This window comes from Pinus tabuliformis, chromosome J (assembly GCF_031772625.1).
Source record: "Pinus tabuliformis cultivar Carrire ecotype Pingquan chromosome J, CPIR1, whole genome shotgun sequence".
In the NCBI taxonomy this organism is placed as follows: Eukaryota; Viridiplantae; Streptophyta; class Pinopsida; order Pinales; family Pinaceae; genus Pinus; species Pinus tabuliformis.
In genome coordinates, this window is record NC_142295.1 from 1,643,872,697 (window position 1) to 1,643,895,578 (window position 22,882).

General features: G+C 41.8%; 1 protein-coding gene across 2 annotated transcripts in view; it reads left to right on the top strand.

The window, feature by feature from the left end:
* The first annotated feature begins 214 nt into the window (after window positions 1-214).
* LOC149233834 (GDSL esterase/lipase WDL1-like) overlaps window positions 215-22,882 on the top strand; it is a 373,119-nt gene continuing 350,451 nt past the window's right edge. Inside the window, exon 1 of one of the 2 annotated variants that reach the window (XM_089379865.1) lies at window positions 215-504. In XM_089379865.1, coding sequence (XP_089235991.1) covers window positions 394-504 — 111 coding nt within the window. In that variant the 5' untranslated portion in view covers window positions 215-393. The remainder of the gene's footprint in view (window positions 505-22,882) is intronic. The other variant, XM_089379864.1, reaches the window with a different exon arrangement.

A 22,882-nucleotide genomic window follows, 5' to 3' on the forward strand; every position in this document is an offset into this window, starting at 1 on the left:
AGACTTATTATTACTCTGACATATCCTCTCGGAATTTGATGTCACATTAAAAGTATGCTTATAAGTCTCTCTGTGTCCACCAAACTTGTCGTCGTTTCCGGGAGGGCGTCGCACACTGGGCCCTGCCCGTCGAGTTGAAGGAATGGTCGGCGTGCTTGATTTGACTGATGGGATTGAAAACGCCCACGTGGCAGTAAACAATATGAACAGGTGGCCGGCAGAGCACTAGGACTCCAAACTGCGAATGGAATTGGAACTGTGGAACGAAAAAGCCATGAACGATTGACAGCTAATAACAATAATAACGAGGGGGCGGGGGAAGATTCAGGGAAATAGAGAGTGATTGGTATCGGGATTCGGAGGGAAGCGGAGGAGCGAGCATAGCGTTAGGGAATGGCAGGGCATCAGCGTCCATTGTTCGTGCTGTTCGGAGCATCTCTGACTGAAAATGCCTTCCAACCGGGAGGCTGGGGTGCCAGTTTGGCAGATTATTACACTCGGAAGGTACCTTAAAACTCTCAGTCCCACTGCACTCCTGTATAGAATATATGCTGTTTATAGTTTTAAGAATACCTCAATCCTTTAGTCAGCACTGTAGCTGAATTGAAGCATTGATTTCCTTAGATTCAGAAAATCAGTTCCCAGGAGCTCATAGACAACTAATTGATAACAATTTCGCTGTGAAACGTATATGCACGACCAATTATAGGAAATGTACTTGACGAAGAACCGTTACAGTTATATAGCTGAGTTGAGTTGTTTTCGGTGTCATCGACTGTGATGATTCCGAATTATTAAAATTCAATATGCAGGCTTCACACACAGATCCATGGGTTGAATTTCTATTAATAGTATAGCTTGCAGAATGCCCCGTTCTGCCATTTTGGTTAAAGACTTGTATCCACAGGTAGGTGATTATTGAGTAACAAGGTTGTCTATTAAGGAATGGGAGCAGCGACCAGCCTAGCTTGTTGGGGCAGGTCCTTCCATTCTAAGGTTTAACAAGAACGTATGAGAGCCAGTTGCTGGCAAAACCATTCATAACAGTATTGTTTATGCGCTAAAGATCAGTGCCAATTTCGATTGGAGGATTTACTCTGCACAATCCTAAGGCAAGTTATGCAGTATTCGACACAATAAAGCATTATAGCTAGTTGTTGGCCATGCGGTGTAAACCTCAAGGAACTGAATTCCTTGCACATGTAGGCCGTCTTTTTCTTTCTTGGAAGGCCTCATAACGACAGCACCGTCCATTTTGTGATATGCAAAGCCCTTTATTTTTGGGAGCTATCTTGGAGAGAGAGAGGGAGAATCAAATTATTGACATCATATTCAACTTTTTAGTGTGAAATAACCGAGAATAAGATAGATGATGAATGGATGAATGATAGATATAAAAGAACATGACATTATTAATACACATTCAAGGTGACAGTTGCCACTGGCCTATATATGGGTCATCGATACATTTATTATTAATTACTGTTCTATCCTACATCTAGCTCTACTAATGAATATTCATGTTCATTACATGTCCTCTCCCTTTTAAGAAGCTTTGTCTTCAAAAAATATAATTTCGAGAGGTCGTTGTGTTAGAATGACCATGCTTTCCTACGGGATGACTTCCATTGGATCGAAGGTCTCTAGGAAGTTCCCAAACTTGGTCCTGTTCTTTTCCTAGGCACCCTTGCATGGTTTTGCATGTTCTTTTGTAATTGGTCCATATGGTTCATATGGTTTCTTATGCTACATCTTTCTATGTTTGTTTGTGTATGATATTCCATCCTAGGACATTGGTTTGATTTCGCTTGGGGGTACATCTTCCGTTGTAACTTGTTGGTTGGTTGTTGAAGGTTGACCGTGTAACTTTCCATTTTAACTCCACGAGTGGCTTTTGTAGATTGAAGGTGTATTCACCTAACATCGTTAGCTATTTTACCAAGTGGTATTGCATAAAGTCTAGTTTGCAATTAGAACTTCTGTATCTTTAACATAACTTTTGTGACATCTTTCAATCTTTGTAATTTCTAGGTCATCTACCATTTCTACTCAAGGTCTTTCGTTGGATAAACAAATAAATTCAACTTCTTTGTGACATTGATATCAAGGAAGTTGCGAGTACTTCTAGAGTCCACAAATATAGTTAGATCCATTTTTTCACCAACCTCTTGAACTTCAAGGTTTCATTTTGTAGGCTTATTGAGATAGTTGCTAGTGAGATCTTGGATAAGTCTACATCAGCACACCTCTTGGGTTACATAGTTTGTGTCACCATTGCCATAGCTGCCAACAAATTTTTGGCATCTTTCTTTCTTTTGATTTCTATTTGTCATCACTAATGGTTTCTTGTTCTGAGCCCGTCATGGGGTCACCTTTTTCTTCCCCAAAGGGTCACCTCTTTCTCATGTATTTTTCTACTTGCTCAGGGTAGCAAATGTCAGGGATAGACCCACATCACTGCAGATACTACATTTGTGAGATCTTGAGTCTCCTCTTGACCTCACCCCTCAACAGGTTGACCTATCAAGATACTTATGAAGAGCTCCTATGTCAAACCCTAGGACAAATATTGCTAAGCTGAAATATATACTAGCTTTAGGAGGTCCTAGAGCTAGAATCCTTTATCATATGGTACAATTCCCCAAGTCTGGTTGAGCAATCAATCTTCCATTTAGAAATTCTTCTCATTAGGCTTGGATGTTAGGAGTGAGGAACCTCTTCAATTTGTTGGTTTGTCTAGGTCGGACTAGTGTTCTAGTCTCGGGTGGTGTTTATGAGACGAAGGAACACTATGGATTAATTATCTCAATACCTAGAAAAAGTTTATAAGGAAAATTGTCTTAATTAGATTTAATTAGCTAGTTTAATTATTTTCATAAGTCCAACTTACAAAAAATGGTTAATTAAGCGAGATTAATAGAGACAAATCAATTTCTCTCTAGTGACTTCTAGAAAAGTTATTTTTAGAAGTTAAGATGATTTTAGCCATCGATTGGAGTTAGATTGTGGTCGTTGATTGCTCAACAAGAGATTATAAGAGGAGATCAATGGGCCCTTGGAGATCATTCAGACAAACAAATTGCAGTGATAGCAAGGGCACAATGATAGCGTGGAGGAGGCTCATCAAGGAGGCCTAAAGAAGCGGTTTTGCTATCTATGGATGCAACTACACGACAAATTTAGACTTATATACTTCAATGACAATTGATAAGAAGTTTCAAGGATGCAAATTATCCTCTAGGAACATTCGTTCATTCATCATCTTATGAGTAATACGTGCAAAATTTTCCAATAGTATCAGGCCTTAAACAATTTTTCATGAATCAGGGCACAATAATAGCCATAACACAAAAATTCCATGCATTAGACATTCTTATTTCAGAAATATAACATTACAAGACATTTACAAGACAATGAAGAGTATATCCATCCATCAATTTGCCAAAAAGAAGCTCCAAGAAGGATAACGAATTTTTCCAAACATCAAAATGCATTAGAGTCATCCAAATCTCTTCAGAAAATTGCGGTCCGAAAATCTCTAATGAGAGGGCCGAAAATCCCAAGTGTGATGATCAAATTGAGAGGGACTCTCTCTTATTTATACAATCCTAATGAGTTCGAATTTTCTAATGAAGAAGCCCCTAATGTGATTAAACAATGTAACAAACCCTTGGTTACAAGCCAACCAAGACAAATTTATAGTAATTATTATTTTATTTGTCTTTTAGCCCATGTAATTGATGCAAAGTGCTCTCCAAGGCTAGCGTTGAGGCTTCATGTGTTGGGAATGAGGACGAGGGCCTCAAAAGTGATGAACAAGAGGGGGATGCCTTCTAAATGCTGCAAAACATCTCCAAACCCCATCTTGGGCTTTGTGGGCTCCAAATGGGTTTCATGGGTCTCCAAATGGCTCAAGATCATGTCGATGCTCTAAAATGAGGGCTAGAAGATGACACATGCCCTCCCATGTCTCTCCAAATGAGACAAAACTTCCTTTGGATCTTGGATCAGCTGCCAAGTGTCAGGTGCAATGTGTGGCCGTTTGGGGAACATGGTCCAAGTGCATCATCATCTCTAAATGGTTTTGGCTCAAACAAGCAATGTGTGGTGCTGAAGAAGCCCATGGTGTGGCAATCAATGCTTTGCTATGGTGGAGGTCCATTGCTCTCAATGCTCACCCTACAAGTGCCATTATGCCCCTTTGGATAGCTTGGACCCCATATAGGGAGACCAAGTCCATGACAAAGACCCACCCACAATCCTGTATAAGATCCAATGCATCTCCTCACCTTCCAGTAAATAATTCATTAGTATAATTGAGTAAATAAGTTTGCTAATAAAGGGCATAAGTGGGCACGTCATAGTGGCATGACCTTCCAAATGGGCTTTAAACATGTACTAATGTTACCTTTCTCGACAAAGGAAGTTAATGAAGGACCTTGTTAGGTGGTTTCAACCTTTAAGGGAGTGACAGGTCCATGGTACATCCATCAAAGGGCTAGTGTCATGTGAAATAGTGATGGAATGAAGTGGGGACAGAAGGGAAGGCTCCAAGCCACATGCCATGGTACAAGGGTAGCTATAATAAAGGAAGCCCATACCTTGGGTGTATGATTGCAGGAGGGAGCAATTGTGGTACATGAGTTACCTTGACCTTTGTTTTTCCACCCTTCTTCATATGCCTTTTGCCTTTTATTGATTTTTCTTGTTTTTACTGCTCGGGGCTCCAAGGGATGAGAGAATGATCTGTAAAATATAGTAGTGAATACCCCCTTAAGGTTGGGCAGTTCATCGCCTACCAGGGGTTGGGACAATCATGGGTTCCTTGATGGTGCTGGGGGTACCCATAGGGGGTCTTGGAATTAGGGTGATGGCCATAATGATAGGGGGTAGAGCTCATATTCGGCTTTTTCCCATGTGCTAGATTCTTTTTTCCTGCCCATCTTTTTCATTTTGTTGTACATTTCCTATTGTATGTGGCCATGCTATGCTTTTATCTTTCTTTTTAGCTACATCAACCTTCGGGGCATCATTCCAGGCCCAATCCAAGGTGTGGACAAGGGGAAGGGGTGGCTAACACCTTGTGGACCTAGATGGGGATCAGGGTTTCCCATGTAGTGCCACTCCTAAAGCTAATAGCTCGTAGAGGAGATACCATGAGCCCGAGACGCAAGATTAACTCCCAAGATGAGGTAAGGGAACAAGAGTACAAGTCAAAGCCCGTTCTTTCTGCAGAATCCCCCCACTAATCCATGCCCAAATGTGCCCAAGAAAAGCAAGCATAAACACCCAATTACATAGTGAAAAATCATACCTTCAGGGTTGGAAGTGTTAGAATATTAGATCTACTAAACTAGCTATCTATCTAAGAAACCAACAATTTATCAACATATAAATAAGAACAAGGAAAAAGAATACAACTGATATACATGGTTCACCCAATTGGGCTACGTCCATGGGAAGGTTGTCTTCTATTATCTCTAGAAATCTCCTACAATCTTACAAAGAGAGCAACTACAAATAGCCCGATACAAATAGCAGTATGTTGTGAGCACAAGATAAGATGTGATGGTATCACAAAACAATATTTGCCTTAAGAGGCTCCCTTGACCCTATTATATACCCAGAGATGTGGAGGAATTACTCTTACATATTAAATGTGGGATAATATAATTCTCCAAAATAACACCTCTTTATATAATAAATCGATACAAGAGTATACTATGCCATAATAAATATGGGATATAATGAATTACTCTTTTACATAAGATTGTGGACAAGTTCCGACATAATACAAAGACATTATTACCTTCCAAGGAATATAATATATTCCAACACTCCCCCTTAATAATGGCTGGGAGAAGGGCCCATCCTAACACTAAGGAAGGAAGGAGTCATTACTGCTCCCCCTTGATGACAACTTCCCTCATCCCAAGCAAAGAATGAAGATGCACATACTTCGCTTCTGTTAAGGATTTGGTGAAGATATCGGTTGCCTGCTGCTCGGTAGGACAATACTCCAGAGAAAGAATACCATCGGCGACAAGACCTCAAATATAATGAGCATCAAGGTCGAGATGCTTCGTCTTGGAGTGATATACTAGATTATAAGCAAGCTGAATTGCACCTTGATTGTCACATTTCAACACAGTGGACGATTTCAGAACCAAACCAAGCTCGGTAAGAACATGTCCGTAACCAAACAACTTCTTTAGCTGCTTCTTTGGCTACTCTATACTCTGCTTCACATGAAGATAAAGAAAGAGTCTTTCACCTTCTTGCTGGACCAAGAGATCAGACCTGAACCAAGTTGAAATATGTAACCAATAGTTGACCGTCGATCAAAACTGTCACTTGCCCAATCAGAATCTGTATAACCAGAGAGTAAAACTATAGCACTGCTCGAATAAAATACACCATAATGCAATGTCCCCTGTAAATATCGTAGAATTCTCTTGGCTGCCTGCCAATGACTTTCACGAGGTTGCTGCATGAATCGAGAAACCATACTGACCGCAAAAGAGAGATTTGGTCTACTGTGAGTTAAATATATCAAACTGCCAATGAGCTAACGATAAAGAGTAGCATCAACCAGTGGAGTGGTACACTCAACAATTAACTTTACACCAGATTGAAATGGCGTAGGAGTAGGTTTACAATCACTCATATGGAAACGAGCCAATAAATTTGTTGCATACATAGGCTGAGAGAGAAAAATACCATCGGCCATATGTGATCGAGGAGGATTCGTTGATTCAATTGCACAGTTGTTCAAAGCAGTGTTGTTAAAAGCGCGCTTTTTTCCCTAAGCCGATTTAATCGCACGTTTTATGGGAAAAAAGCACGCTTTTTTCTGAAAAAAGCGCTGGGTTGCCAGGACAGCATGATTTTATAAAAAAAAATTTGGTTTTTCATTTGGTCATTTGGGTTTTTTCATGCAATTTTTTTGGAAAGAAACAAATAATTTTTGAGTGGGGCAGCTTAATGATCAATTCTAGGCCCTAGTATGGATATGCTATTCATGGTAATGTTAAATTCTTAAAGTAAAAGTGACATTCTCTTTAATCTTCATTTTCATCCTTTTACTTAAATTTTTAACATTACCATGAAATGACTCAGGATGTTTGAGAGTCGTTCCGGCCTCATTGGATTTCATATGGAGAAAGTAGAATTTTAGATTTCATTTAAAATCCAGCAGACTTATCAGTTTTTCAGGATTTCAGGATTGGGAGATTGTAATGTTTCCAGGTGACACCACCTGCTCGGGCTACCCCTGCCACCAGTAGAGGACGTGGTCTACCTCCTATAGCTCCTACTTCTAGTTCTTCAGCTTCTAGAGCACATCAGACTCCACTGCCATCTCCACCAGCACAGGCACCAACATCTATATCTAGAGGGAAAGGGAAAGCTGTGGCATTTTCTCGCAAGAGGGGCAGAGGAAATCAATAGGATTAGACCTCATTTTATTGTATATGACATTATGACATGATGAGATACATTATCATATTTTTTGTTGATATTTTGAGGCTGAGTTGGGACTCAGGAGTTAGGACTTACTATTTAGGACATGATTCAATGTTATGTGTGATTTTAGCGCTAGAAATGATATTAAACATCTTATATATTAGTTTTTTTATCATATTTATGTGTCAATGTATTTATTTTATGTTGTAGATGGTTTAGATATTAAAAAAATTGAAAAAAAATGAAAAAAAATTGAATATTTTTGTACCAAACGCTTTTTTCCCGCTTTTTTCCGCTTTTTCCCGCTTTTTCCGATTTTTTCCCGCTTTTTTCCGCTTTTTCCCGCTTTTTTTGATTTTTTTCCGCTTTATTCCCGGCGCCGATTTAATCCCGCTCGCGCTTTTCACAACATTGGTTCAAAGTGTTGTCATCAGTGTTCATGGGTGTCGTTCAATGTTGTCGTCGCTTCAGTTTAGCTTCGACAGATCGACAATGTTGGTTATGATCAGATTGTTCAGATAATGTTCATAGGTTTTCATGGCGTTCAACAGAGATGGTTTAGCGCCTGGTTGTTGACAGTTCCCTAGGGTTTGGTCGACGACATGTGCTTTGTCATTCGACAAACAGGGTTGGTGTTGACATAGTTGTATCATCCATCGTAGAGGTTTGATATGTCGTTAGGGTGTTGTCCGTGGCATAGGTCATTGTTTAGGTTGTCGTTGCAAAGACAGTTGGAGTCGACGATGTGTGTGGGTTTATTGTCGCATATGTTTTTATGTCACAGTGTGACGAAAGATGTAAAAAGGGTTTTTTTAATTCTAGACCAAAAACCCTAAATTCAACATCTCAGTCCTAATGACTTAATCCTAAACCTATTCCTAAGATTAAAACCTATGCCTAAAGCCTAACCATGTTTTACAAATCCTAAATCCCTAAACCTATTGCATTCAAACCTAATGCTAAAAAACCTAAGGTTCTAACCCTCTTGGCCTTTACATATTTTACATTGTAAAAACATTACAATAAACATATATCAGCAGTAACTGCTAGTTAAACCGCGTCAGAAAACGGATTCATGTGAGCAGCTGAGCGGTGAGCAGTTCCTAACCGTCGGGCTTAGAAAACCGCGCAGAAAACATAACCTAAGCATTTGAGCGCTGCAAACAAACTACCGGGGTTAGCATTGACCGTGACTGCGTCGGAAACAGTTGACAGTCCACCGCCATCGTCGGAGGCAGCTGTCACATGAACCATCAGGCCACACGGTTAGCCGAAACTGCGGGGATAAACATCGCAGGTGGCTGCAAACAGTTACACTGCAACTGTTCACATGGAAAGTCATCAACCTCCGCTTGGTTTACCCTAATAGCTAACGGTTTCATTATAGCCAAAGTCTATTTTGGGTTTTTATAAATTAAATTGGTTTTCAATTAATTCGAGGACCTTAATAAACCTTAAGGTGTCCCTTGAGGTGGCTAAAATCAAACCAACTCAACCTTCAAGTCAGCTTATTCACCCCAATTTGAGTCAAAGAAGTTTTGATGAACCTGGAGGCCTTTAAAAGGCAGATTTTGTCCATGAAGAATAGGAGAGTGGTTTTCAGCTTTTGTATGCAGGTTCTGGAGGGATAGAGGCGATTTTGTTTTCAGTGTTTCGGGAGCATCCGGAGTCGGAATTGGAAACCGTAAGCAGCGTTGGAAAGCTGGTTCAGAGGGCTATCTGATGACAGAGGTCAGAATTGCCTATGTGCAAGTTCAGTCTGACTAAATCAATGTGTAATCGATACCTTCTTCTCCTTCTTAATAAAACAATCGCCCATTTTGAAAGCAGACCCGGAGACGTAGTCCATTAGGGACGAACTTCGTAACAAACCTTGCTGTCTGGTATCACTGTGTTTTCATTGTTTTCCTTTTTGTTTTGCATCTTAATTATGGTTTATCAGCTGTCGTAAAGTGATCAATTCAAGCAGTTTTCCTCGATTTCCGTGCTTTCAGTTAACATTCAACTCATTAATGGCTAATCAATTCTACATCAGTTTTTAGTATATGGTCATTTCAGATCATATAATTTGGTATCAGAGCAGGTTGCGTTTGTAGAGTTTGCCATTGAATGTTAACCAGGTCTAAGTCGCAACGAGGAGAAGGAATCCTTGAGCAGATTGATCCAAAGATTGGAAAGCGACGAGTCGTTTAGAAATCGACCATGTCAGGACCTGATGCAGGTGAAAACACTGAAACAAAGATGAGTGAGGAACAGTTTCAGTAGGCATTCTTAACTATGTAGCAGATGTTGGGAGAATTGTACAAAGACAAGAAGGTGAGAGATGCAGCTTCTTCTTCCAAGTCATCGAAGAAGGACAAAGGTAAAGGCAAGGCTGATAAACCTCCTTCACCTCCATCATCTCCATCATCCTCTTCTTCCAGTGCAGAATTTGAAACGGAAAAGAAACCTAAGAAAACATCTCTTTTGAAACTTGATGTTAAATTTGAGTTAACTGTTTATGATGGTGAAATGAATCCTGAAAAGCTAGATAACTGGATAAAGCAGTTAGAAGTGTATTGTCACATTCAGAACATTTTTAGCGATAAAACTAAAATTCAGTTAGCTACACTTAGAATGGGGGGAACAACTTTAATCTGGTGGGAAAGCAAAACTTAGCTAGATGTAAAGCATAAAGGAAAAGTCATCTCTTCATGGTCTAAGTTTTTAAAAGCTCTTAGGAAACAATTCTATCTTTTAGGATACATGCAGCAAGCTGTTATTGATTGGCAACATCTGAGGCAAGGTAAAGGGCAGAGTGTTCAGGAGTTTACTCAGGAGTTCAGAAAGAAAGCATTGGCGCTTGGTATTTCATTAGATACACGTGAAACTTTGTTAAAATACATCGACAGTTTACATTCATATTTGCAGCATACTTTATTGATGTTTAATACTGATGATTTTGACGAGGTGTGTGTTCAGGCCATACATATTGAATCAGGTGCTAGACCATTCAAGTTGTCATCTCAGTCATCGAAAGAGTTGGAAACCAGAGATTCCAGTGACAGTAAGGTGAAGAACATTTCGAAGAGAAAGAAATCAGCGATTGTTCAGAAGGAAAGACCTACTTTTTCTCATTGCCAGAGAATCAGTCATGATGAATCGAAGTGCTGGAAACTTCATCCAGAACTTAAGCCCAAAAAGTTCCTTAAGGTGAAGGATGAAAAGAAGGCCATTGCAACAGTCCAATAGGATCTAGGTTCAGATTCAGGTGATGAAAGGAGGATAATCGCCATGGTTACGATAGGTAAAACTTCTGATACTGGTTCAAGTTCGAAAACTAATGTATCTTCTTCAAACATAAATCCTCCACATGAGGATAAAAGAGTTGAACTCTTCCACATAAGGATAACTTCTAAGCATACAAAGATTGACACAATGTTTGACAGTGGATCGCAAGCAAATTTAATATCTGAACATATAGTTAATCAATTGGGATTGGAAACACAGAATCATCCAAGACCATACCCATTAGGTTGGATTAATAAATCAACTCAGATACATGTCACAAAGCAGTGTCGGTTAAAATTTGCAATTACATCTAAGTACATTGATGAAGTGGAGTTAGATGTGGTCCCAGTAGACATATGTGGAGTTGTCTTAGGAAGTCCTTATCTTTATGATAGAGATGCAGTGTTTTACAGAAGAGAAAATAAATATCACCTAAAGAAAGAAGGGGTTGAATTTATTGTTAGGGCACATAAAGTCAAATCAAACTTAGAGTTAATTGTTACAAATCAAGTTATACAGTTTATAAGTTCAAGTAAATATGTACTCATGTTTATTAAGGAACAACATAAGGTTGATTGTTCGAGATGCAAGATTCAGTTTATAGATCAATTGGTCAAGGTGGTTAATTCTTTTCCAAGAAATCTTATTCATGAACAGGATAAGCAACATGAGATACATTTAATGTCCTATGAACATCTTCTTAAAGACAGAATGAATCTCAATTCATTCATTCAACTGAATTCTAGAAACTATCATCATCAACAATGTATTGCAGGGAATGGTACATGTGAGTCTAATCAGAGACTTGTTTCAGATGGTATGTTTATTTTTAGTTTCAGGGGTGCAGGTCAGTATTGGGGAAAGTCAGTGTTACATTTCTTTGGTATTGCATCATCATTTCATGCTTTAAAAAGTAATGAAGCCTCTTTTCAAGTGGAGAGGAAGTCTATAAGTTTTCATGACAAAGAATTTTCGAAAGCAGATCTAAAGTTTCCTTATCATGATTTGAAAACTAATGCATTAAGTGAAAGTGTTAGTCAATGGAGATATCAGTGAATAAACAAAGAAATAGTGATTCAAGTAAATCAACAATTACTTAGATACTTTCAAAGTCAGACTAAGTTGCAATAGTCTTTACATCACAGCTGGATGAGTTTTGTGCAACAAGTTCACTTAGTAATCAGTCAATAGGAAAGTAAATCAAGTCAAGTAATTGATATGAAGTCAAAATCAAAGGAGTCTTTGAATATTTCAGTTATTCCGGAAAGTAGATTGTTAATACCCATCAGATGTATTGAACAAAGTTCTACAAATACTATTTTCAAAGATGTTTTTGAATCACTAACTCATGATTCTTCGTGGAAAGAATTCAATTTCCATGTTGATAACAGGTTGTTTGCCCATCGTCGCAAGTTGTTCATACTACGGATGGAAGAAACAGGTCACCGAATCGAAAGGTATCATGGTCAGCATCATCAGGGTCATCACTTTTAGGTGATTGATCGAATGCATTGGTACATCGTCAGGTCAAGGTGGAAAGAGAGGGAGTTCTACCCTCATCGACTATTTAATTAGTCAAACTTTTGTGGTCCAAAAGCTTTCAAGTGGAGAGGAATGATCCAGGAGGATCCGTTGATTCAATTGCACAAGTGTTCAAAGTGTCGTCATCAGTGTTCATGGGTGTCGTTCAGTGTTGTCGTCGCTTCAGTTCAACTTCGACAGATCGACAATGTTGGTTATGATCAGATTGTTCAGGTAATGTTCATAGGTTTTCATGGCGTTCAACGGAAATGGTTTAGCACCTGGTTGTTGACTCGAGTTCGTCGACAATTCCCCAGGGTTTGGTCAACGACATGTGTTTTGTTGTTCGACAAACAGGGTTGGTGTCGACATAGTTGTATCATCCATCGCAGAGGTTTGATATGTCGTCAGGGTGTCGTCCGTGGCATAGGTTCATCGTCTCGGTTGTTGTTGCAAAGACAACTAGAGTCGACGATGTGCGTGGGTTTATCGTCACATATGGGTTTATGTCACATTGTGACGAAAGATGTAAAAGGGTTTTTTTAATTCTAGACCAAAAACCCTAAATTCAACATCTTAGTCCTAATGACTCAATCCTAAACCTATTCCTAAGATTAAAACCTATGCCTAAATCCTACCCATGTTCTACAAATCCTAAATCCCTAAACCTATCGCATTCAAACCTAATGCTAAAAGACCTAAGGTTCTAACCCTCTCGGCCTTTACATATTTTACATTGTAAAAACATTACAATAAACATATATCAACAGTAACCGCCAGTTAAACCGCGTCAGAAAACGGATTCATGTGAGCAGCCAAGCGGTGAGCAGTTCCTAACTGTCGGGCTTAGAAAACCACGCAGAAACCGTCACCTAAGCATGTGAGCGTTGCAAACAAACCGCTGGGGTTAGCATTGACCATGACTGCGTCGGAAACAGTTGACAGTCCACCGCCACCGTCGGAGGCAGCTGTCACATGAACCAACATGGTTAGCCGAAACTGCGGGGATAAACATCACAGGTGGCCGCAAACAGTTACATTGCAACTGTTCACATGGCAAGTCATCAACCTCCGCCTGGTTTACCCTGACAGCTAATGGTTTCATTATAGCCAAAGTCTATTTTGGGTTTTTATAAATTAAATTGGTTTTCAATTAATTCGAGGACCTTAATAAACCTTGAGGTGTCCCTTGAGGTGGCTAAAATCAAACCAACTCAACCTTCAAGTCATCTTATTCACCCCAATTTGAGTCAAAGAAGTTTTGATGAACCTGGAGGCCTTTAAAAGGCGGATTTTGTCCAGGAAGAACATGAGAGTGGTTTTCAGCTTTTGTATGCAGGTTCTGGAGGGATAGAGGCGATTTTGTTTTCAGTGTTTCAGGAGCTTCTGGAGTCGGAATTGGAAACTGTAAGCAGCATTGGAAAGTTGGTTCAGAGGGCTATCTGATGACAGAGGTCAGAATTGCCTGTGTGCAAGTTCAGTCTCACTAAATCACTGTGTAATCGACACCTTCTCCTTCTTAATAAAACGGTCGCTTATATTGAAAGCGGACCCGGAGACATAGTCCATTAGGGACGAACTCCATAACAAACCTTGTTGTCTGGTATCGCTGTGTTTTCACTTCTGTTTTGCATCTTAATTATGGTTTATCCATTGTTGTAAAGTGATCAATTCAAGCAGTTTTCCTCGATTTCCGTGCTTTCAGTTAACATTCAACTCAATAATGGCTAATCAATTCTACATCAGTTTTTAGTATATGGTCATTTCAGATCAATATGCCAGATCTAAAGACCCAAGAAATAGTGCAATGTACCGAGATCTATCATCTCAAACTGCTTCTGAAGAGCAATTTTCATCTTGAATTAATACAAGCTGGCTGCCATTAATAATTAGATCATCTACATATAAAACAATAATGAGGATATTATCACCAAAGTTCTTAACATATAGATTTGGATCAGATATACAACGCTTAAAACCATTATTCAAGAAATATGCATCAATTTTATCATACCAAGCCCTAGATGCTTGTTTGAGACCATATAAAGATTTGTGTAATTTGCATACTAAACTTGAGGATTCAGTAGAAATAAAACCAGGAGGTTGTTGCATATAAATTTCTTCAGTAAGATCACCATTTAAAAAGGCACTTTTAACATCCATTTGATGAATTTCCCACTTATAAGATGCAGCAAGTGATAAAATGGTTCTTATTGTGTTCATTTTAGCAACAAGAGCAAAAGTTTCATTATAATCAATACCTTCAAGTTGATTAAAACCTTTTGCAACTAATCTAGCTTTATGCTTTTCGATCTGTCCTTTTGCAGTGAACTTAGTTTTATAAACCCATTTACAGCCAACTAAATTCTTTCCTAAAGGAAGAGGAACAAGAGACCAAGTCTTGTTTCTCAAAAGAGATTCATATTCAGCAGACATAGCTTGTTCCCAATGAGGCTTACCCTTAGCTTGAGCATAAGTAGTAGGATCATTTGTGGCCAAAACTTTGGTCATAAGAGCAAAGTTAGATCTAGTTCGATGAGTGTTAGAAGGATTTCCGACCTCACTACCTGCAGATTCAAGAGTTTCTAAGCCCACACAAGAAGAGTAGAAGGAACAAGAGTCATTTCAGGAGATTCATGACTTTCAGGTGGAATACTTGAGGGAGAGGAAGAATCAAGATCAATAGGAGGCACAGAACTGGAAGGAGTAATTGGTGGTATTGGTAAATTCAGGGTAACATGAGATTCTACAGACTCAGGTGGGGAAGAGACTTCATGAAATTGAACATCCCTTCTGATTATGACACTTTGATTAGAAGGATCAAACAACCTGTAAGCCTTGGAATTCTCATCATAACCAATGAAGATACACTTGTGAGATTTGGGTTCTAACTTTTTTTGTTTTTCATCAGGAATATGAGCCCAACATTCACAACCAAACACCTTAAAATTACTAATATTCGGTTTATGTCCATTCCATTTGTTAATTTTAGGTATGTTCTATGCTTAGAGCAATTTATTTCAATTTTCACAGTTAGCTCCATATCTTTTCCAGATTAGAAATCACATCAGCATTAAAGTAAACTGCAGATAGAACATAAACATAAATTGCAGAAGACAAGCCAAGACAAGAGGACACAAGATGTGGCGCTAGCCAGGGACAAACCCCAATGTGGGGAAACCCTTGATCAATTCTTCTTATATGTTCTTCAATAGTTCAGCAGAGAGAGAGAGAGAGATAGTATGTTTACAATAGAAGTCAACACTTTGACTTATCTAGATAAGAGCATAGATCATCTCTAAGAAGATGATACATGAGATCAGTTGAAGACATGCTGCTTCAACTAATTCTCCAAGGTGACTCCTTCACCTATCGTTGTGCTGCATTTCGTCATCACGCTGCACCTCACTGCGCTGCACCATGCTGCACCCATCATCACTATGCTGCATCTCATCACACTTCATTAATCATGACTATACCTGTCACGCCCCTACACCTGTGGTAGCCTTTCAACCGCTTATAGCGAGGTGCGGCACTACCAATCGTTTTCTTTTCACCAATACTTACGATTGTAGACTACGCCTAACATTCCATACTTAGTTTTATTTTCGTTACCAAGTATTATTATGTGTCCTTTATACAAGTGAAAGCCCATAACATTCACATAAACAACATTCTACAAGAGAAATGCACAACAGTATAAAGGAAGGGGCAACTCCCTGCAATATGAGTTTGCCCGAATCAATATATTATACAATCTTCACTTTTACAAAGTATAAGTTAAATCTTGGGAAACCCCAAATTTACACTTAGCCAATTTTCACAACTTCGGCAAACTCGGTTGCCCAGCTCGTCGGCACCTCCGCACGGTTGCCGCACGACTCACCAACCCTTCGTTCACCTTGTCGCACGATCGTGTTGTTTGCCCAACTCGGGCGTGCCTCCAAGTCGCCACACACGGGCGCCTCTGCCCGAGACACACCTCCGTTCACAATCTCAACACTTCACCAAAAGTCACACCGTGCATACTTGCACGACGGGCGGGCGCTCACCCGAGTCACCCAAGAACCCGTGCTAAGTCGTTGCACAAACCGGGCGCCCACCAACGTTTCACCGTCGGGCGCTCTGTCGCATAACCCGGGTGCCACACACCCGTGCACGCCCTCACCCAACCGCTGGGCGCTCCTGCCCGCACCCTTCACCCACAACCGAGTCAAACTCATCCTCCTTCTTGCGGCTAGCCCAAGAATGGGCGCATCCCAACCTGCGCCTCTTCTCCTTAGCTTTGCGCACTTAGACTTGCGCCTTTACTCCTTGAGCGAAGATGTTCAAGCGATTGTCGATTGTGGAAATGCCTCCACGCACTTCCAATGTATATACGTGTGGCAGGGCGAGTTGGCTCACCCGGCCGACTTGTCCTCCACGCACTACGAGCCCCTACTTCTTCACAAACGCATCGTCGGCTTGCCTTCAAGTAAGGGTCGGCCTTCATAAGGTTTACACCATGCTCCTACGCGTATAAGTTCAGCTCGCCCTCCTCATATATCTCCAAGTTGAGCTCGCACTTCCACCGCAGTCGCACTTCGTTTTACTCCAACCGCGCGCACGTTGTCCACCCGCGGTCGCACTTCATCCGGCGGGCGTGCCAAGGACCGTAGGTCCTTACATCCTCCTCCACCTGAAGTCGTTGTCGCCCTCGACAACATACCATCCTGGTAGCCATCCACCAAGATCAACAATGTCTGTCTCGTCCATGATGTCAACTCCTCCACATACTGCAAACATCCCTGCAACATATGTAGAACCACAGTCTCCATCATGTCTCGCCCCGGCAACCATCTGTCACCAAGACCACCATACCAAGGTATACACCCCATCGGTATGTCATACATCGGAAATCATCTCAATCCATGACCATCGACCATCTTGTCACAATCTCCACATGCTGCCCCTCATCGTGGAAGGCTGGTCCCTCCATCTCAAGCTACATGCTTCCTGCAACATCTCGTGTCGACCTCATCATGCGTCGTCCTCGTGTGAACTGCTGCCGTGATACTCCAACAAATGCTAACACATCTCTGTACACTTCCGGACCCCATGTTTGAACTAGTCGGGTGATCAGTCCAATTATCACGCTCAAATCATGAGAGTGAACATCCTCATGCCATCATCAGTCGTTTCTTAGAACATCCCGTCACATCCTCAACTCGATCAAGAATCCATCTCCATACAAGAATAAGCCATGCTCAGGTCCATGAAGTAGTCCTCATCTCATCTGCAACACGCTGTCCATGATGTCTGGTACTAATGTGCTACATGAAATTAGTCACATCTACCCCAACATCATCATCCATATGTGTGCCTCCTCAATATGAAGAGACCATCTCATCAAACTCCGACTCTTGATGTGCCAAATCTAGGTCCATGAAGCAACCTCCATCATATCTGCAATGTGCCATTCCTCAAACCTGTCGTAGAAACAAGTATACACCTGTCTCATCTATCCATGTGCTGCCCATGATCATAGATCAATCAGCTCCCATGTGTCCAAAGTAGTTGAGTCTCGGCTCAACCCATGCCCAAGTGTAGTCACCAAGGCATCATCATCGTTGTAACTCCATCACTTCAAAGTGTCTCATATCGATCCTCCACATCAAGTCACTCTTTCAAGCCATTCCCATACATGTACTTCAAAGTATGCACCCCATCCTGCATCAAAGTCTCTGACCTCAGCTCCTCAATGCATCAGATCCTCCAAATCCACCATATATGAAGTCCCTAAAAGTCACAACCTCATGTCATCATGAGCTCCATGAGTCATCTCCAACCAACACTCTAGCAAGCATACAAGTCTCGGTCCAAAGGTCTCTGCAAGATGCCTCAGCTCTCCATGTAGTAGGAATGCTCCATAGTCTGCTCATAACTCCATCCAAGTCCATGGCCTTGTTGTACAAGAGTGCACAACCTCTCCATCGGCTCATAAGTAAAACATCTCCATGTCACATCAGCGAATCCATTTGCACAACATCCTTGCCTTGGCACTCCCCATGGGATGCCCATAAGTGACACCTCTACAAGTGCTCCCGCATAATGTCTCTGCATAAGACTGCCATGCTCCAAGTCTCCAACCTGATGTCCATGACTAAGTTTCCCATGTAGTCCAACCAAGTAGATCCATCACAACAATCGGTCATCCTCATCCAAGTCTGCAATCTTTGGTCTAATGAACTCGGTCACCCAACCATATCATCATCACATGAGTCTCTCCATCATAGCTCCCCCACTAAAGGTTCCACCAAGACTTGCTCTTGGTCTCGGCCATGAGAAGTCCACCCAAGCAACTCAAGTGTGTGCCCTTCTCCAATATGTCCATGAGTCATGTCGGGCACTTAGCCAATTCTCCATGTGGCTAAAGCATGACCCAATCTTCCGCAACGATCATCATGTTCCTCCCTTGTCACGGGCTTTTGTACCTTCTACCATAAGGTCACAAACAACCCCAACAAGTCCTACAACAGTCAACAATCCTTGCTTCTCCATTCAAGGTCTCATCATAGACATCCATGGTATGATCCTCCCTAGCATCGACAAACTGACTTTGCCCTTCCCTGCATACGGTCCATCTACCAAATGCTCAAGTGAAACACAAGTATCAATACTTACTTCATCATCATGAGGCCCCTCCATATGAGTATCCTCATTCATCCATGTCTGCAAACTGCACGATCCTGGTCCAACTTGATCAATCTCAAGTTCATCCTCCATCGTTGTCACATCTGCAACATTCTTGGTCATCACGGCTTCCTCTTCCTTGTCAGCACAATCCGCAACTTCATCTTGCTCCATTGTCCAACCAAGTTGAAGAAGTTCGTCTTCAACATTTTTTTCCAATACTTCAAGCTTCTCTCGAATCTGGGTATTCTCTTCTTTCATCCGCTTCAACCTGTATAAGGTAAGCAAGAGCTTCCCTTCGCATTCTTCCAAACTTGCCATGCCTTGTCGTTCAGCTTGGCCCAAGCACAAGGCTTCTCCTCTGCTAAACCTGTTTCACCATTCACCTGAATCACCCTGATATTCCACCTATCACCTGCAAAACTTGAGCTCCCTGTCAAGTCTCCGGTCTTCGTAGAATCAGCTCCTTGATTCAGTTCACCAAGTTTCCTGCAAAACTTGGACTAGCTCTGATACCAACTGTCACGATAGTGCAGTGGGATCAACACTTCATCATCAACCCGATCAGCTTCCTGATCATCAGCTCTGATACCAACTGTCACGATAGTGCAGTGGGATCAACACTTCATCGTCAACCTGATCAACTTCCTGATCATCAGCTCTGATACCACCTGTCACGCCCCTACACCTGTGGTAGTCTTTCAACTGCTTATAGCGAGGTGCGGCACTACTAATCGTTTTCTTTTCACCAATACTTACGATTGTAGACTAGGCCTAACATTCCATACTTAGTTTTATTTTCGTTACCAAGTATTATTATGTGTCCTTTATACAAGTGAAAGCCCATAACATTCACATAAACAACATTATACAAGAGAAATGCACAACAGTATAAAGGGAGGGGCAACTCCCTGCAATATGAGTATGCCCGAATCAATATATTATACAATCTTCACTTTTACAAGGTACAAGTTAAATCTTGGGAAACCCCAAATTTACACTTAGCCAATTTTCACAACTTCGGCAAACTCGGTTGCCCAACTCGTCGGCGCCTCCGCACGGTCGCCGCACGACTCACCAACCCTTCGTTCACCTTGTCGCACGATCGTGTTGTTTGCCCAACTCGGGCGCGCCTCCAAGTCGCCACACACGGGCGCCTCTGCCCGAGACACACCTTCGTTCACAATCTCAACATTTCACCAAAAGTCACACCGTGCATACTTGCACGACGGGTGGTCGCTCACCCGAGTCACCCAAGAACCCATGCCAAGTCGTCGCACAAACCGGGCGCCCACCAACGTTTCACCGTCGGGCGCTTCGTCGCATAACCCGGGCGCCACACACCCGTGCACGCCCTCACCCAACCGCCGGGTGCTCCTACCCGCACCCTTCACCCACAACCGAGTCAAATGCATCCTCCTTCGTGCGACTAGCCCAAGAATGGGCGCATCCCAACCTGCGCCTCTTCTCCTTAGCTTTGCGCACTTAGACCTGCGCCTTTACTCCTTGAGCGAAGATGTTCAAGCGATTGTCGATTGTGGAAATGCCTCCACGCACTTCCAATGTATATACGTGTGGCAGGGCGAGTTGGCTCACCCGGCCGACTCGTCCTCCACGCACTACGAGCCCCTACTTCTTCACAAACGCATCGTCGGCTTGCCTTCAAGTAAGGGTCGACCTTCATAAGGTTTACACCATGCTCCTACGCGTATAAGTTCAACTCGCCCTCCCAAAACATATGTGTGGACGGAAGTTCACCAAAAACATCAACACGAATGAGTTTATGAAACTCAGAGGCATTTCCCAAACTTGGTCCGACATTACTACCATATAACTTCTGAAAGTTAAGATCCTCGAGGTAGTCACAGGCTTGCAGTTTATCATTCCACATCTGGAATCCAACTCCCTCTTACTTCTGCAAATGAGAGGGTCTGCACCTGTCAGAAATAGGTTGTCCTCATAAGGTGCCGGTATGAGAGGTCTATCATCCACAACCTTCGGGTAATGGTTTGGATCGGTTTCACTCCTAGTGAATCTCAGCTTCATCATACAGCTATCAATCCTCTCATACTACGCCCGAGGTGTTTTGCTTCAAGACATAGAGGGCTTTCTTCCACCTGTATGCATGAGATTCCCGATCATGAATCTCAAACTCCTCAGGTTGTTCCAATCCTGTGGACCTGCTGCATGAGGGGAATGGTCCCCTTATAAGATTTTCCTTCGGTACATCTCAGACATGTACCTTCATGTTCTACTTGAATTCAGACATCCCTATCACCATTTGACTCACATCAAGTAGGGCCCCATAGGTAGACCTCCGGTGTTATAGATGCAATATGTCAATTGACATGATCCCCAATGGACCATCTTTCAACTTGATACAAATTGCCAACCCTGAACCCATGAGAAAAAGCATCTTTGAAAATTATATTTTTTAACACGTACCTTTCCATCGATGAATGCCACCCTGAAACCTTTGACTTCCATTTTCGGGATGGACACTAGGTTCTTCTTGCGATTAGGTACATTAAAGAGATTCTGTAAATGAATCGAGTTACCCTTATTCATTTGAGAGTTAACATTCCCTACACCCTTTCCGGGATAGGTGGCTTCAACTCCAAGTATAATCCCACGATTGTTTCCATCTCTACCAAATTAGAGAGTGCACCCATCTATTCGATGAAGTGCCTTGAAGCACTACAATCTATAAGCCAGATTCCCAAAGAATCTGAAGGAGAGGGCCAATACAAGATAACGCTTCTTTATCTTATCAGAAACAACATTTGATTCTTCATACCTGGGGTTCCTTGCTTTCTATGAAGAGTCGGCCATTTCCTTGATGACCTGCATTACCTGTCATTCCTTTGATCATTGAAGATGTCCCTGGAATGATTGTTATCATCATCAAGTGATGTGTCCCTGCCATTCAGACACTCCTTCGCATAATGGCCGAACTAGTTATCTGCCTTTCCTTCCACCTTGAGATCCGGTCTTCCAATGAAGTGATCTTTAGGTAGGCCATATTCCGCTGCGCCATTCTGATAATATTCTCTGCTTCGACTTCACCCTTGGTGAATTTGAAGAGGGATGAGGAATCCACTGATCCTTTTGTCCTTTCCCAACTGTCTTCGGTGATTGCTCTTTCACTCTTGCTTGGGCATTGTCTTCACCTCAACTCTGATACCATGTTAATTTTAGGTATGTTCTATGCTTAGAGCAATTTATTTCAATTTTCACAGTTAGCTCCATATCTTTTCCAGATTAACAATCACATCAGCATTAAAGTAAACTGCAGATAGAACATAAACATACATTGCAGAAGACAAGCCAAGACAAGAGGACACAACATGTGGCGCTAGCTAGGGACAAATCCCAATGTGGGGAAACCCTTGATCAATTCTTCTTATATGTTCTTAATAGTTCAACAAAGAGAGAGAGAGATAGTACGTTTACAACAGAAGTCAACACTTTGACTCAATGTTGCAGGAAGCGCCCCCCCCCCGGATCCTAGGCCCGAAGCGCGCCCCGTACGGAAGCGCCCCCGGAAGCGCGCTTCCGAAAATGGCGAAGCGCGCTTCCGAAAATGGCGAAGCGCGCTTCCGAAATTTTTAGACGCTTCCTGGAAATTTGGAAGCGTTGGCGCTTCCGAAGCGCCGAAGCGCGCTTCGTACGGCGCTTCCCAGACGCTTCCCAGGCGCTTCCCAGACGCTTCCGAGACGCTTCCAGAAAAGCTTCCGGAAAAGCATTTAGAAAATCGTTTTTTTTTTCAATTTTTTTTTAAATTTTAGGTGAGTTTGCTTGTTGGGGGTGGGTCCACCTTGGGTTAGGGTGACAAATGAAAGCAAAAAAAAATATAAATATAGCAGATGCTCCCTCATCTGGTCCCTTGGTTCCTAGGTTCCATGGTTCAACACCAACAGCAGGGGGTTCTTCTTCATCAGTTTCAGTGCCACGA